Here is a 17,636-nt window from a genome sequence, read left to right as displayed (position 1 = left end):
TGAAATCATTTTTAATGCTTTGTTGCCTTCAGGCGTACTTAATATTGTGTTTTCGTAAAAACCGCATAACGAAGATTCACAAAAAAAGCACCTAGATATGAAGTTCGGATACTTCTGTAAAAGTCAAACAGTGCCGGCTGAGCCCCCGGCAACTATTGCAACCTTACTGCCGTGTGACACTGATGCAACTCCATCTCCGTCGAACTACCTAGCGGAGCTTTACGTTGACGGAGTTTAACAGAGTTTGGTGGTGGCCGTGTGACAGGGGTATTCACAGCATTCAAGTTATTCACGTTCAGCAGATCTCGGAGGCATGTTCTTTGACAATCGAAAAAAAAATAGAACAAGCATCCACGCTAAGTTTTGCTCGTCATTGCGGTTGCCATGGCTGCGTCCAACACACCCACAAAGCGATCGCAAAACAGTTGCTACAGTACGAGCAACTGTGCAAAAGCCTGCTCAAGAAAACGTTTTCTCCCCCACCGCGGTGGATCGTTTGTTCTGTGAGGGCGAAGGTCCCCATCTCCTCCGGGGAAGCGCGGCGAACTAGCGCCCACTCGCCAACCCATGATGCCGTTTTCAGGTGATCCGCAATTCCTGTTTATCCCCCGTGTGAATGCACTTAAAGGGGGATCACTCTATTATACGAAGTGCCGATTTCCACCGACCGAATCAATTCAAATGCACGAAACACTCGCTTCGAGAACACGGCAAGACATTCAGCCAGAGAGGAGGATCAACCGGGAGAGCGAATTGCACAACACGACGGAACACAAATAAAGCATCAGCCAAGTACATGATCGAACGTCAGAGCGCACGATAATACACCCTGGGAATGGTTTCCCGGAGCGGTTTACTGCAAGGCGTCGTGAACGTGTGTGAAAGAGGCGGAAGTGAAATGTAAAAGAGAACGCAAAGGAAAGTGAGAAGTAGCGCTAGAAAACGGGATACCAAAGTACATGTGACCACGGCCCCGTGTCCCTTATTGCCCCTCTTTTTCTTAGCACTGTTTTTCACTCGTTGTCATAAACCAACCAGCCGTAATACGTATCCTACGGATAGTAGAGGCCACGCTCTTGAGGTGAGCGAAGAGTTTCCCATAAGGGTGGTGGTTGTAGTGTTTAGAAGAGGAAGAGGGTGTCCAGTTTCTGAAGCCCGGTAGGGAGTAGGGTGACTCGATGCCCGCTCCTCAGCTCGGGGGCTCGCGTATGATTCAGAACCTGAATGTCCAACGAGACGGAATGTCCAATGGGTCATGTGACGGGCGAGACTGAATGTCCAACGAGACTGTACGTCCGACGAGCCTGAATGTCCAACCGAGACTGAATGTCCATCGAGACGAAATGTCCAACGAGCCTGAATGTCCAACCGACACTGAATGTCCATGGAGGCGGAATGTCCATCGATACCATCGGCAGTTTCGTCCATCGGCCCTGAGACCATGCACCTGCGGAAAAGGCGCAGAGCATAGTGTGCCAAATCCCATGCGCTGTGTGCCCGGCTTCGTACGCTGAAGAAACCGCGAACTTCCATGAAATAATGCGGCAGTACAAGAATGACCTCCGTCAATTCAACAGCGTACAGAGCGCAATGGCATAACACTGCGAGCAGTTCAACTACCTTATATACAGTCCCGATGGTGCGGTGTCAAGCTCTTTGCCTTGTTTTGTACGTTTCCTGCATTCCTTGGGATGCACAAAGAGCGCGAAAACAGGTACGAGAAACTTGACCACGGGAAACGACTGTGCCGCAGAGCTTTTTGCAGTGTGGACTGCATGAACATACTTTCATGAGTGACCGACCATCGGAAGTGCTTCGGCACTTCAAAGCTGACTATACATGAAAAGGCGTTTGAAAAAAAGAAGAAGAAAAAACATACCAAAGCACAGGCGTTGCTATGTTGTGTCGGTATGACTGAACAGCACACGTGTTGGGAAATTTGGGAATATCTCATACGGTGACTCAAGAATTCGAACAAGTCGTTAAAGTTTAAACACCCTTCTAATTGCCGAGACGTAACAGATTTTTTCGACCACAATGAAGCTTGAAGAAATTTGTTTTTGCGAGTGATAAAACGTCACGTATATGGCATAAACATTGCATTTCTACCCCCTTCCTTCGCGACACCTGGCCGCTACAACTTTCAAGGCACCCTAAATAACGCAACCGCTGTTTAATATGAAACGAAGGATACGACAAAATCTGATGGTCTCTGTCGATGCTACATTTAACAGCACAAAAAATCGGCGATATGGTGCATAGCTATCGGAAATTTTCAGCACACAACAATGCCCTCACAAGACGTTCACAGTCGCCCGTCCTGTCTCTCTCGTTCTTGTGAATAAATTGTTTAGCGTTCATAACTTTCCCACAAAGCACATTTATTCATGTAAAGCACGAAGGGGCATTTGAGGACACAAACAGTTCAATGCAACAGATAGAGAATGGATGCTCCATGCTCGCGAATCGTGCTGCTTTTTCGCCTTTTAAGCTACATGAACGATGAAGACACGGATGCACTCATTCTTCATTGATCGGGTACATAACTGTAGACCAAGCTCATTGTGAATCACGAAGTCCCGTAATAAAGTTGACCTGGAGTTGCACATGTGTCAGAACATGCTGCACAGTCCCCTTCCATGCCCTCTTATACAGCCATGTTCGTATATTTCGAGCTTTTATGAGACACACAATTATGCAATGGTCAAGAATTATTCAGTTTTTCCGCTTGGTAGTACCTTGCTTAGCTACATGTTCTTCTTTCCTCTAGAAGAAAATTATGCGAGTTTCGTAGCATGCATTAACATAAATTGCCGTTTCTACTTCGTCATAGACTGTCCTCGGTGTGCTCTAGAAACACATCACCTACTAACAATAAAGTGTGAGCCAGTGCAATGCATAAAAGCACTATTACATAACGAAAACTTACGGGTCTCCCGGAAAGAAACTCCTAATGCCTAGATATTCAAACTGAAATTTTCAAATCGTCCCGCCGCGAACGGGATTAGCTCCGGGACCAAATACACTGCGAAATGTACTACATTTAGCTGTGCGCCATGGAGGTATTATTATTATTATTGCAGTTGTTGTTGTTGTGAAGCACTTCATCGTGCTTAACCTCACGTTTAGAGTTACTGTATAACCTCCCTGAAGGTAGCACATGCACTTTTAATCAATCTCTGTTATCCGGTGACTTACCTAAAGACCGGAAGATTGGCAAGGTAGTCCCCGTATTCAAGGGCGGACGGGCACTCACCCCGCAATTATCGACCCATTTCTGTAACATGCATATCCTGCAAACTACTTGAACATTCATGTTCAAGCTTCCTTGAAGCTTCCGATTCAAGCTTTCTTGCCAATCGAATAACTTTTCCCCCCTAATCAGCATGGCTCCAGGAAAGCGGCTACTCATGCGACACTCAGTTATTCAAATTCACCACTGACCTTCACTTTAATATGAAGAGTAACGATCAAACCAATTGCCTCTTTTTCGACATCGCCAAATCTCTCGATACTGTCTCTCATTGTCGTTTAATCTCCAAATTGTCTTCCCCCTGTATAGAATTCACTGTCTTGGATACGCAACTTAATCTCTTCCCGTCAGTAGTTCACGGTGGTTAACGACACTTCACCTATAACATTTGCGACATCCCGTCTGGTGTTCCCCAAAGCAGTGTACTGGGTCCATTACTCGTTTTAATGTTGCCACGCGTGTTTCTTATTTTCACTTTTGTTTCTTTCGGTTATCGCCCACAAGGCCTGTCAGGAATGCTCAGCGCAAACTGTGCCCGATTGTTCGAGAGTGTTCGCGATCATTGTATACATTGTTCTGTTAAGACTGCGCGCAAGAAGCGAACACTGGATATTATTCCAGAACTTGCGCAACGACCAGTGATAGCGCTATAGAGTATTCGACGGCACATGTATAAATGCCGACGCGCGTCACCACTTGTATAGTTGAACGACGACCGACGCCCTGTTCGCCTCTATCAGTTCCAGGGTCTTGCTGTAATCTGACATTTATCTTACGTGGCCACAAGTTCAGCCCCATAAACAGTTCATTCTGACCACTCTGTCTGCTTCCTTCGTCCACATCACGACCCCATGACAATATACATTAAATACTTGCCCGCTAACCCCTAATCCTCAGTTAGGTTGTGCATGGATGATTGCGTCATCTACCTCAATATTCAATCTGTTGACTATCATTGTGCTCTTTAAAATGACCTTAATGTAACCTTCACGTGGTGTGAAGATTGGCAAATGTCCCTTTACGCCTCTAAAGGTAAGTTAATCTCGTTCACTAGAAAGCGTACTAACTCAGCCTTTTTCTATATTATTAAGAGTACTGTTGTTTCACTCACGCCATCGTACAAATATCTCGGCGTTCACCTTTCAAGAGATTTATCTTGGACTCCGCACATAGCAGCTGTCTCTTCAAAAGCCTCCCAGTCTCTCGGCTATCTTCATAAAAACTTGCGCAACGCTCATTCTAACGTACGCGCATTATCATATCTAACTTGTGTTCACCCACGATTGCAGTATGCATCATTGACATGTCACCATAACAAAATTACCTTCTGTGTATGTTGGAGCCCCGCCACAGTGGTCCAGTGGCTAAGGTACTCAGCTGCTGACCCGCAGGTCGCGGGATCAAATCGCGGCTGTGGCGGCTGCATTTCCGATGGAGGCGGAAATGTTGTAGGCCCGTGTACTCAGATTTGGGTGCACGTTAAAGAACCCCAGGTGGTCGAAATTTCCGGAGCCCTCCGCTACAGCGTCTCTCATAATCATATAGTGGTTTTGAGACACAAACCCCACAAATCAATCATTCTGTGTATGTTGGAAGCCATCCAGAATAGGACAGCGAGATTCATTGCTGGTAACTACGTCTATCGTTCAAGCATCAGCCTAATAAAACAAGACTTTGCATTTATGTCACGGTATCAACGCCGCGTCAATTCCATTTCATGTTTATTCCATAGGTACATAACTAGTCATAAATCCCACTGTTTGCTCCATCTTTCTCTGCGCACATTTCGACGCATTCACAACGCTCGTTGTTTCGTGCGCATTCATTGTCAAACGCTGGGATTTACCTTGTCACCATTACCTCGAACCACATATAGCACATTGGAACGGCCTTCCAGATCGCATTGTTTCCATCTCTAATCGTGAAACTTTTTGTGATAACCTGACTTCATTGCATTGCATGATTATATAACTTTGTTGCACCTTGCTGTTTAATATTTGCTTTCGTCGTTTGTTTATTTGTTCTTTTTACTTTTGTCTATTTTTTGCAGTGCATTTACTGATGCTCCCCTTACTCAATGCCTTTTAATGGGCATGTAAGGCATTTTGAATAAATAATTAAACACTACTGGCGTTCAGTATACGCGAACGTAAACTCGTCTTGTCTGACCACGTTTCGGCCTCCATTTTCGCATTCAGGTCTCTGAAAGCGTCGTATTCGAGCACCGATACCTGTGGCTGCAACGTTCGCGTTCACAAATGCTGTGGTCACACATACTCCTCTGCATTCCTTGCTGGTCGCGTAGGCAATGTTTCAGGCCAATCTTACTTTTGCGAGAGTGACACGTGCTGGCACGTGTTGTGGACTACAATACAGGTATAGGGTGATACAGGTGCCACGTGTTGTGGACTACAATACAATGGCAGCTCGGCCCCCTAAAGTGGCCCGCAATTAAACACAAATGACATTTCCGTTCCTGATACTGGGGAGTCTCGTTTTCCGAACGAGACGGTGTCCAACGAGACGGAATGTACAATAGGTCACGTGACGGGCGAGACTGAATGTCCAACCGGGCCAACGAGCCCGAATGTCCAACCGAGACGGAATGTCCAACGAGACAGAATGTCCACCGAGACGGAATGTCTACTATTAGGCATTCAGGCCGCAAGCGCTCGCATCGAGGCACCCTAGTAGGGAGCACAGCGCAGCGCCTCCGTAAGAGGAGCAAGATTCCTTTCCATTGTTGCGCCTCTAAGCACCCCCCTCCCCCTTGGTCGCCTGACCACACGTGCGCGTTTTACAGCCCGTCAGCGCGTGCCTTTATGACGCGGAGCCACACCCTCTCTCAATTGGGAAAGGGCGCGGCTTCGCAGCGGGAAGTAGTAAATGTAACGCAATTGTGAAAAACGAAAAGTGGACAAAAAAGGTAACGTACCGTGGGCAGGCACCAAACCTGCGACCTTCGAATAACGCGTCCGATGCTCAACTAACTGAGCTATCATGGCGGCTATACCCCCGGACACTTTATGTGGTACGTGTGCATTTAAAGTGGGAGCGTCTGCTACTGGCGGCGCTGACTGGCGCTCACTCGTACTCACACGTTGAACATAAAGTCGCCGGCAGATAGCCGCCATTGTAGCTCAGTTAGTGGAGAAAAAAAGCAGTAGCTCAGTTAGTAGAGCATCGGACGCGTGATTCGAAGGTCGTGGGTTCGGTCCCTACTCAGCGCACGTTATCTTTTCGTCCGCTTTTCTTCTTTTACATTTCATCATCGTCATCATCATGATGATGAAATGTGAAAATGTTTTTACATTTAGATTACCTTTACTACTAAAACATTCCCTATACTTTCCTTGGCAGCGCTGTCGATTACTTCTAATTGATACTGTAAACGTTTTTACTTCGTGTATCCTGGAACAAGTTGCAGCAAATAAGCGACGGTTGGATCACGTTCATTAAGAACTGGCCACACGAATTGCTGCAACTAACTATCTGTGGGCGTCCGGAGGTGCGGGGGGGGGGGGGGGGGGGGGGAGAGATGTTGAATGATATTTTCTTATGTTGTAGCAATAAGTTACACAACTGGATTAGCACACGGGGGTCGCTTATACGTGCGTAAACCACCCTTCAGCAATACGAGCCAATTTTCATATTACACACGATGAACGGATGGGATAAAAAGAATAGTGGAAAGATATAAAGAAGTAAAACAGGCAAGCGACAAAAAAAAAGGAGATAGAAAAGTTGGGAGCCGGTCGAAGAAGTCCACGGACGGGCCAGCACACGGTGAGCGCTGCACGGCGTCAAGAGGTAGCGGAGGACGAAGCAATAGCTGCGAGAGCTACGCTGGCGTGAGAGGTCGCGGGCGGTACAACCGTTCAGCTCGAAATCCTCCGAGCCAGAGGGTCAGTCGGCTAGTTCCGGTCTAGACAGGAAACAGCGTCGTGGTCACGTGTGTGGGAAACCCGAGACAACCCCAAGATTGCAAAATCGAACGCTAGGACAGCCATCGTAAACGTAAACAAACTCTCCCGTCGTTGAAGCAAAACGAAACAATGCACCACGTGCGTGTTGGCTTTTTTTTTTTGCATTGTCCGCTTAGATAAATACGTAGCTAAGCTCGCCAAAAAGCTGAACTAGTATCCTCGAGCGCACGCATTTGGGGTACGACTTCGCACGATCACTCGCCGCGAACGAAACAGCCAGCTGGCGCACGCTGACTCGAGAACGATGCAAGGTGAGCTGCCGCGGTGACGGCTTGACAAGCTCACGTCTCTTTTAGTACACATATCAGTCACTGCACAACACGACGCGAAATCACGCGAAATTGATCGTGTCCCCCCAAAGTGCTTGAGGATATATACCCGCTCCGCTATCGCGTATTATACGTCGCAAACACACGTTGACCAACTTACGTTTTTGTCTAGAGTTTAGACATGCGCAGGTATCAATACCACGAGTGCGCGTCGTATACAAAATAAGCATTTGTACGACACGTTTTCGGCCCACTTTAGAACTTGCCTTGGCCTGTTTTCTAGTCCTGAGTGGCACTTAACCAATGTCAAGTATATCAGCTTACAGCGCGGAATTATTATGAAGAGGTAAAAAAATACAACGCCAACGATGAAATGGGCCACGAAAGGGTGTATACACGTCTGAACCCATTCTCCGTTTTTGTTTTGTTTTTCTCGCGTCGTTTCGTGTAATGTCATGCCACATATGCTGGTCTATAGATCGAAGTGGGTTCGCACGCCGTTCGCGACCAGCGAGCATCGCCAACAGTCGCGATGTAGGGTCTTCTATCACCATCGAAGATTAATCAAATAGTCAGGACAGAGGTTCTAAGAAGTTCACGTATACGCAAACATACGAGTCACGACGGAGCGAGCTAGTTCGATCACGATCGCCTTCGCTTAGTGCACAGAAAGCAGGCACGGCTTCACAAACGACTACTAAGAAGAAAAAAAAAAGTTAACTCCAAAGTTGTCTCCATGCGTGCGTACGAACGTGTAGTACATAACTTTTGGACATGTGCACGACGCAGTCAGCAGGAAACCGTTCGCCGCGTTGTCCGCAGGAGGAAGCTTCGCGGGAAACATAACAAAAGCGATGAACAGTAAGCTTCAAACACTCGCCACCACTCGCAAGGGGCAACAGGCTTTAGAAGATGACGCCACGCGTAATGACAAGTGAAGGCGCAATCCTCAAGCGCCCACATTGCAATCCATCGAATCCTCACAAAGATGGCGCCGAGCGCGCATCGTACCTTTTCGGCGTCTGCTAGCCCGAAACCTTCCAGAAAGCTTCCACGACTAAATTGTCCTGGAAGCGTCTGGCGACCCTCGGGCTCCCGCCAGAACCGTCCAACCCGAGAAAAACGAGCGCCAATCGGAAGTGCGCCGCGGGGGGGGGGGGGGGGGGGGGGGGAGAGCTGCCCGAGAAAAACGAGCGCGCTCTGGCTGGCTCTGGCAGCCCGCGGGTAGCCACAAGGGGAAAATCGAAGAGCCGCACGATTTTGCCAGTTATGTCACAGCATTCAAAGAAAGACTGGCTGTTCGGGTGCCCCCACTCACCGTGAAGATGCACTCGCCCCCTTTCCACGTACCCCTACTTCCCAAAGAAAAGTCATCGACGATTTTGATACTCCCCAATGCGGATTCCGAGAGCAACTTCGTGTTGAAGCAACGCCGACTGTGTTTGAAATTTTGGCTATCCGCAGTTGTGGCAACGAAAAATTCGCTACGATAGTGCCACAGAATCCACCAGCGCACACCACCGCATGTGCGCTGCAGGAGTCGCGAACCGAGCGACACGACGACAGCCCCGCGAAGCCAATCGCCGTGCCAGCGCTGATGCCAACGAGGAGGCGGCACGCACGCGAAGGCCCCGAGAGGCCAGCGCGCGCGACGCACGAGGAAAGAGAGGCCAGCGGCTCGCGATATCGACAGACTCCGCGTTCGTTCTATTTCGTCCTCGTTAGCACAATCGGTTACTCCGACAACGCCGTTCAACGCGGGAACGCAAGAGCTGCGTTCTAAATGCCTTGAAAATATATCTAAAAGCATCTGAAAATATCCGAAGGCCATTGACGTACTGTTCACGTCAGATTTATGCTTCGACAGGCTACAAGCAATTTTCCTAACATGCCGGTGTTTACACAGCAACATCTGACTTTATCTTGGCGCACTACAGAATTTAGATTCCTCAAGAGTGTTCAGCAACAGTAAACTCGAAAATCTGATGTCGGACAAAAAATGCTATGCAACTTTTCACGCTTCGCAACAGGGTCACAACCGCCCATAACTCCGCAACTACTACGACGAAAAAAAATCGCCGAGAAACGCAAGCGAACGCTTTCGTCAAAAGCGTGCTGCAGGCGCGCTTTTAGTACAGCGCGAGAAACTCGCCGCACGGAAACACGATCCGCTTTAGCAGGGCACACAAGATGGCCGCCAACGGCTGGGAGCACGCCGTGCTCCCTCCCCGACGAGAGAGGCACGACGAGGCGGGCGGCCGGACTACTTTCACGCAGTGACGTAGGCGGCAGCCGCTCCGCGCCAAGCAGCCCAAGCGGTATCGCTAGCGGCAGGGGCGCTGTCTGATACTCGTTCAGGGCTTTGAGGGTGCGGGGGAGGGGGGTTGTTTTCATCTAAATGTTTTCATTCCACAGCGCACAACCCGCACCAAATCGCAATACATGTGCGTATTAAATCCACATTAAAAAAAGAACGAATGCGTTTACGCCGCTTTAGACTCCAGCTGCCTATTGTTTCTAATGGCGGACCTTCTTACTTTCGCTGCCGTGCTTCTGACCTTGACTGTAACTGTACCACCTACATTTGAATGGCGGCCTGCAAGCCGTGAGAACACGCGCTCGTCCGGTGGCTCAGTTACGCACAGTGCTGAGCAAGTCGATGTCTATCTCAGAAGCGACCCTGTACATTTGTTCGTAAATAGACAAAAATATCATTCGAGTATGTCAACTACAAAATATAGGCACCCGTATTACAATAACGGAACCAATAACAATCCAACTGGACGTTAAAGTAGCTCAATCCGCCTCACTCAAAGCTCACACATATGCACCAAAGGAAATTCCAAGCACAAGTCATGACTCATCCCTGCGGACACAAAAGTGTAAATGCTACGATTAAACATTGTTGTACCGGCGTTCTGTAAAACTTCGAAATTGAAACAGTTTCCTCAAAATATATCGAAATATACATCTAATTATTAATAGCTGGTTTTTAATCACGGCCATCTTATGTCAAACCAGCGTTCACAACCTCCGTGGTTCACAACATGGAGGCAGGAAACAACTGTGGGTCACAAAATATGCCAACAATTCGCTGCCTGGAGCCTGACGCCATCTGTCGCAGTCTAAGTAAACTACTACATTTCCCCAGACCACGATTTTCCCCAGAGTTCCGCCAGAGTGAGCACCCCAGTGTTATCGCAAAGTTCATTGATGTCTTCTGTGCGATTCTTATGGACCACTACTTGTGGCTGGTTGATTCCATCGATAACGTGAGCGAACTGTCGCCCAGACTACTAGCCAAGCGCAAAAACATAGGTATCGGAAAAGGCATCGTTCCGAGCAGTCGACAAACGAAAGGCAGTCAATGAAGCCCAACTGCCACTCTAGAGATTTGTCCCTAGATCTCGGGTTCGTGTACCAACTTAGGAACGTTCTTGCGCGAAATAAAACGATATTACGAATGGGCCTAAATACATGCGATGTCGTGAGCACAGGACGAATTCATTTACGCATTTTCGATTCCCAATGTTGTTCGTAATTGTCCCTGGCTGATGCACCTTCGTTATCAGCAGAATCGGCCTCTTTGAGTGATGGGTTCGATACCAAGACACATTTACGCTTAGGAAATGTGACACCATGGCCGCTAGATGAGAAAAACAGCTTACTGGCTTTTCGCTTCTCTGTTAATTGAGTGCTGAATGAATCATATGAGTGTCCCTTGACTGGAATCAAGAGAGGATAAAAATTTATCATGGTAAGCCATCATTCAGGCCTACTAGGCTGCACTTCAAACGATGAAGAGGCCTCGAATACGCGCCGCAGTGTTTATAAAACTTTGGGGCTTTGGATGAAGAATCCAAAGCACTGGTCAAGGCTACCTCGTCACATGTGCGAAATCAAAGCAAAAGAAAGGGAGCTGTTGAGGACACTTCGAAGTAGTAGCCAATACATGACAGCGTACACCACAAGTACGTTTCGAGATAATGCGTCAACATTACCATACAACTTCGTTTTATAACTATCTATACTAAAATGTCCTGCGTGGACACTAAAACTGGTGATGCATACACGTCAGTTTTTCACTGGCCTCTGTATGATAGGGTGATTGTACCATTTGGCAATTGAAGTGCGTAATCGCAAGCAGCTATCATGAAAGTTGACATATGGAGAGTCAAGTTTGACATGTTCCAGATTGTATACATTGTGTCGCTATACAGTATTAGTATGTGCATTTAGTATGGCCAGGCGGACAGCTCAATCACGAACTAAACGCCGTACAAAAACATCTAAAGATTTTCTGGCGAACTAGGGATTTCTAGGGGTTATTCTAGAGATATTCGGGCACATTAGGCTAGCATTGCGTCGGGCTGCTTTTTAGCTCGCTTACGAGTCTGGAACTCTCGGTAAACATGTCCGTAAATGATTCCCGGTCTAAACATCGCGTTGAAACGTCGCTGATCTCAGTAAAATGTGCTGAGAAGCGTATGATTGTTGTTGCAGTGAAGGTAATTTCACTGCTTATTTTTGTGGCTTCAACCACCAAGCAGACGTTCACTAAATGTCAACAAAGAGCTCAGAGTCAGCATGTCAACCGTTTTCGTTACCTCATTCCACATTCGTCACGACGGCGGTAAGGGAACGTTTTCATTTGTAGCGGGCATGGTAGCGCAGTTTAAGAAGGGGTTGCACGAGATTACTGACCTCCTTCACACGTGATAGGGGCTCTCCCTAGTGGCGTTGTCCTGCGGCGGGCGTAGATATAACAGCAAAGCTGCGCTGGTCTCTCCCACACACGTGCTCTCTCCCTTGACGACAGGCGCGCGACGTCACCGCCGAGTTCGCGGCAGAACGAGCCGGCAGCTCGGCGAACACTTCGTTCAGATATAGTGTACTGCAAGGGGACAGTGTGCCGTGTTCACAGCATATCCATGAGACTGTGGTGATCGCTGTTGCGGTGACGTTACTAGAGGGCGCCACCAACGAACGGTGTGCTGTGCGCGCATAGTTCAAATTTGCCTTGCCGGCATCTGTGTCAAATTTGAGCAAAATAATTACACAATATGATTGAAAATAAAAGTATCTGTAAGAATAAAACACATCCAACACATATGAATGCATTAATGTGATACATATTGCTGTTTCTGCGTGGTCGAGCTCGCACAATTTGTATCGCAGAACTCCCAGGGACCCAGATTGTCTGCTAGCTTACTGTTTTAACTACAGAAGGAATTGATTCGATTGATATGTGAAGTTTAATATCACAAAGCCACCATATAATTATGAGAGACGCCGTAGTGGAGGGCTCCAGAAATTTTGGCTTCCTGGGGTTATTTCACGTGCACCCAAATCTGAGCACACGGTTCTACAGCCTTTCCGCCTCCTTCTAAAATGCAGCCGTTGCCGCCGGTATTCAATCCCGTGACCTAACTGTAGAAGGTATGAAAAGGCACATCGCTATTCATTTGTCCATGTGTACCCCTGCCTAGCTATCCCACTAACTTGAAGTCATGCGACGAAACAAACGAGGAGGATCTGAAGGATAACGTTATCGAGTTCCACGACCACAACTTACCTGCATGAGCCAGAAGAGTAAACAGTCACGCTGTTTTTTTTTAATAAATAACGCTCAAGGATGTACTTCCTTACTTCTTTATACATTTTCTAATCTTTTTTTTTTTTACATTTTACGATCAGCGCGTGAACAACAAGTACCAATCGCGAAGACTTTGTATCGAAACTGCTCATAAAGACCTTCACAGAGCGCCAACAGGTGGCGACACAGCAGTACGGTGTGCTCTGGCAGCGCCATCATCGAAATAAGAGCCACGTCTGCGGCGCGAGACGGCTCGCTGCCCCATTCCAGTACACCATAGTTAAGAGGGGGAGAGAGTGGAATGCGGTAATGCTACGCCGCCGGTCACGGCATGTCCCAGGCGTCGTCTTTGACACGCGCAATAAAGTAGTTCCAAACAGGGTATACGTGCGAAGCGGTACCCATCTTCATTAAATAGATAAAATACGCGTGCCCTTGTTTTTCTTTAGTATCTAGCTCGGATACGCTTTTGACGAGTAGTACCCATGTGTACGTGCCTGAACGCAAATTACCGCTCAACAAACGTACAGCGAACGTGACAGTGTCAGCCTTGGCGGCGTGTTGAATGAGTCGTCGTGGATTTTTCACTGCTCTATCCTTTCGGTTCATTGTATTTGAGTGGTGTCTTATGTGTGTGTCATCATGATATGCACAAACGAAGTGTCTTTAAACAAGCGGGCAAGTTGCGAATGTTTTACCTTTCACTAGCGTAGGCAGGGGTGGGAGCTTCGGGTCACCGCACGTTGTTTTCAAGTTCTGTTCAAGCAGTGTGAGAAAGTGGGAAGAGAGTGACGAGTAGAATAGCTATGCGCTGTATAATAAAGCAAGGGGTTGGAAAGGGAGGTGGCAATGAGTGCGATGGAGGTGAGGAGAGGGTAAATCACAGCATGACTATGCGTAGTACAATATAGCAGGGGAGGGGGGTGAGGTTAAGAAGGAGGTTGAGGAGGTCGAGAGGGCAGAAAATAGGATAGCAAAGTGGTGTGAATGGAGGGTGACAAGGGATGCGAGGGTGAGCACGAAAGGCAGCAAAGGAAGAAGTATTGCTCGACCACGTGTAGTATAGTACAGTAAAGGTGGTGTAGTGAGAATGGTGTAGGAGGAGTAGGAGGTGTAGGAGGAGGCAGGCTAGTTGGAGATTGGATACATGCAGGTAATCCGGCGGAAAGCGGTTCCTTTCAGAGCTAAACCAAGCCTATCAATATTTTGTGTCATGAGCGCACCAGGCATCGACAGTTGCGAATTGCGCAACCAGTGGCTGGTGTAGAGGCCCACCGATCACAGGGCGCTGCAGCTGTAATCGATCCGCATTAGCAACAGCATCAGTGGAGCGTGTTGCCTTACGGACGTGCAGAGGGTTTAACGCCAAGCCGAACGAGTAAGAATTATTGCATGTTGTGCCAGAGCTTCCCCCACCCCCTCGAGGTGAAACACCTGAGACCCGTCAAGGAAGCACCCGCCTGGCATTGTGCCCGCCACCATCCAATCTGCATGAGCCAGATTCCCCCCCCCCCCCCCCCACCAAGGGGTCAAATACCCGTCTGCCTGGCGATGAGCACGTCACCCTCTTCCACGGGGCTGCGCACGTCAGCAACCCGGCAACAGATCTGCACATTGCAGCTCACCAGCATACCTGATTTAAGACCGTGCTGGTCCATTATAGAGGACTCTCCCCAGCCGACTTGGTCGTGGTGTCTGTTGCTACAGCCTGCAATATCTGCTTTTCCAGCTATAAACGTTGCTACTTGCTCAGTTTTGCAAAATGTTTGCCTCTTGACCTGCTTCGGGACGAAGAAAACCGACTTCGACCAATCACGGCAACGTTGCCACTGTGGTGGGATACTGCGAAAAACCCCAGCCATAACAAGCAACCGTTCTTGAGATAGGCCTTCTACAGGATAGTTCGAAACTCTCATTTACACTCTCAGACATTCCTTTCCTGGAGGCAAGGTTGAGGTGTTCAACATCGATTAAGAAAGCGATGCGCACGGGGCCCGATTTACACTGCATTCTACTTTTGATGGTGAATCTCAAGCAACTTTCAAATTTTAAGGTGAAGGCTTAGATTTCTCATAAAATGCAAAATTTATGTCTGTCGGGGTCCCGTTGTGAAGGCGTTAGCGTTCCGCAGCATAGCGGACGAATCATTAAAAAAATATGTATATGTGATCAGAACGTGATCACGTCAACCGTGACGTAACGTATCGCTAAATTTTGAGAAGTCACGCTGGGGCTACACCGCACACACGCACTGCAAAATTATGCGGTGCTTCCAATCTTAGAGGCAGTGCAAAACCGCGTTAGATTCAGAGAGCTTACGTATTGGCGCGGCAGCTACATGTATTGGACCTATAGGTCCAACACATGTAGAGTAGCAGAGTCATAAAGTAACTTTAGGATTATTGACTGAGAAGAAAAAGCCGATGGCTTTCGCCTTCGAGTCGTCTAAACTGAGTGCATAAGGAACCACGTGATTTTTTTTCTTGTTGATTAAAGATATTGCCTGCAGCACCGGAATAATGTAGGAATTTTTTGTATAGTGTAGGCGCAGTAGGAGTGAGAGCGAGCGGAAGCCGCTGCCCCATTTACTGTACAACCCCTACTTTCGGGGGGGGGGGGGGGGGAAGGGCATGGATTTAGTGTGGTGCACCCCTTGGCAACGCCACTGCGCGCAAAAGAGGGCGCCACCACCTCGCAGAGAAGCCATTTGAGAGTGTACTACCCGATACAAAGGGCATATCTGCAATCCATCATCGTCATCAGCAAGCTAATGCCGATCCCGCTACGTTTCACCAACGCGAGAAACTACGACAAACAACCTGATGGTACTGCGTATCTCATCTGCCGCAACTTGAAGGAAGCCGGCAAAGCGCTGCAAAAAGTAGAGCACATATGTTCACACACCGAGTTTTCGAATCTTCCAAACAAAATTTTATTATTGCCGGGGAAACCGCATACACGCTTACCTTCAAACTTTGGCGTCATCGATGACGCTCAGGTAAACGGAGCAGCGGGACTTGAACGAACGGAATCGCTGGGTGCACCCGTGTTGCAATTAATGCGCACTTCATCAGGTTTAAGAGTAGCGGAGCTGTTTCTTTCCTTTTTTTAAAGTGCATTGCCTGAAGCATTCTTGCATCATGGAAAATAGCCGAAATCGAAGCCGCAGATAAAGTGACGACGTTGCGCTCTTTCAATTTTAGCACCGTGTCGCGCCAACAAATTTCATTTGTCAGCATTTTTGCAGCGTTTTTGCATCGATCGACACTTCTTCGTTTTCCTTCCCTCAAGTAGCGCTGCTAATAATAGTAATAATATGTAGGTATATGGTTTTACGTCCCAAATCCACGACATGATTTTCGGACATGCCATAGTGGAGGGCTCCAGAAATTTTGAACATCTGGTATTTTCTGACGTTCACTGACATAGCACAGTACAGTACAGTCGGGCCATACCATTTCGCTTCCGTCGAAATGCGACCATTACGGTCGGGATCGAACCCGCGACCTTCAGGACAGCACTCGAGCACCCACTGATGCACCGAGGCGGACCACGCAGAGATAGGCATGGGAAACGGCATGACGCTGAGTCGTGCTTCCGCAACGGTCAGTAAAAAAAAGAAAATGGCGCGTGCGGCCTCTCCATGAAACACTTCGACCTGGAAAGCAATCTGCCGAGGGTCGATCGGAGCACATCATTCAGGAATGGCTGCTTTCGAGTTTCCCGAGTTATCCCCGCAAGAAAAGCTGGGACAGGAAAACATTCGAGTGATGCGAGTCTTCGCGACGAAGTTGTCCAGCAGGAATTGTATCAGCATCTCGGGTAACAACCTCTCGTCGACTACACACCCAGAGTATAGCGCTCACACGTGCCTTGAATGTACCAATCTATCGAATGTCATATCAACAATGATAATCGCAATTGTCATGATCGTAAAAGAAAAACGAGCCTCTGCACTTACATGCCGGAAGTCGACGCCGTCTCGGGCTTCAACTTTCTGAACTCTAGCAGGATTGCTGAAAGTCGCAGGCCTTCAGACAATTCGTCCGGAAAGAAAAACGTTCTATTGCTCATACCGGCGACACGGCTCTTTCAGGCATGTTGCCGACAGCGGATGTATACCGTCACGCGCAAAAGCTACCAAGCGCGTGGCGGCACATCGCCGGACGCGCAAGAAAATAGTTCCGGGTGACTTCAGTCTCGCACAGCGTTACGACCAAAGGTAGCTTGTTAAATCCTTTGGAGTCGTCTGCTGAGCTGTTTGAGCGACGTTTCGACAACTTTATAGAACCACTAAAACAACCTCGGGAAAAGCTATCTGTGGACACCGATCGTGGCACACACCCATTGGTCGTGCGCCATTCCGAGCATTCCCGTGACCTGCCTACCACGGGGTCTTCAGAAAATCAGTTGCCTTATCGCGTTGGTTTTTGTCACTTCACGTGTACGTAACGCGTTATGACAGGCTGCGAGAAGAGACGTATGTGTTCACACAGGGAAGATGCGACACCACAAGTACACTGGTGGGCCCC

The 17,636-nt window shown here is 48.2% G+C and overlaps 1 protein-coding gene across 3 annotated transcripts in view; it reads right to left on the bottom strand.

Annotated features, from left to right (window-relative positions):
• Positions 1–17,194, bottom strand: part of egg (SET domain bifurcated histone lysine methyltransferase eggless) — a 139,215-nt gene extending 122,021 nt beyond the window's left edge. For 2 of the 3 annotated variants that reach the window (XM_075876336.1, XM_075876338.1), the window contains exon 1: positions 17,066–17,194. In XM_075876336.1, the coding sequence (XP_075732451.1) occupies positions 17,066–17,178 (113 nt within the window). In that variant the 5' untranslated portion in view covers positions 17,179–17,194. Of the gene's footprint in view, positions 1–12,212; positions 12,354–17,065 lie in introns of those variants that run through there. The other variant, XM_075876348.1, reaches the window with a different exon arrangement.
• Between the last annotated feature and the right edge of the window lie 442 nt (positions 17,195–17,636).

This window comes from Rhipicephalus microplus, chromosome 2 (genome assembly GCF_043290135.1).
Source record: "Rhipicephalus microplus isolate Deutch F79 chromosome 2, USDA_Rmic, whole genome shotgun sequence".
NCBI classification, from domain to species: Eukaryota; Metazoa; Arthropoda; class Arachnida; order Ixodida; family Ixodidae; genus Rhipicephalus; species Rhipicephalus microplus.
This window is presented reverse-complemented; position numbering and strand designations above follow the sequence as displayed.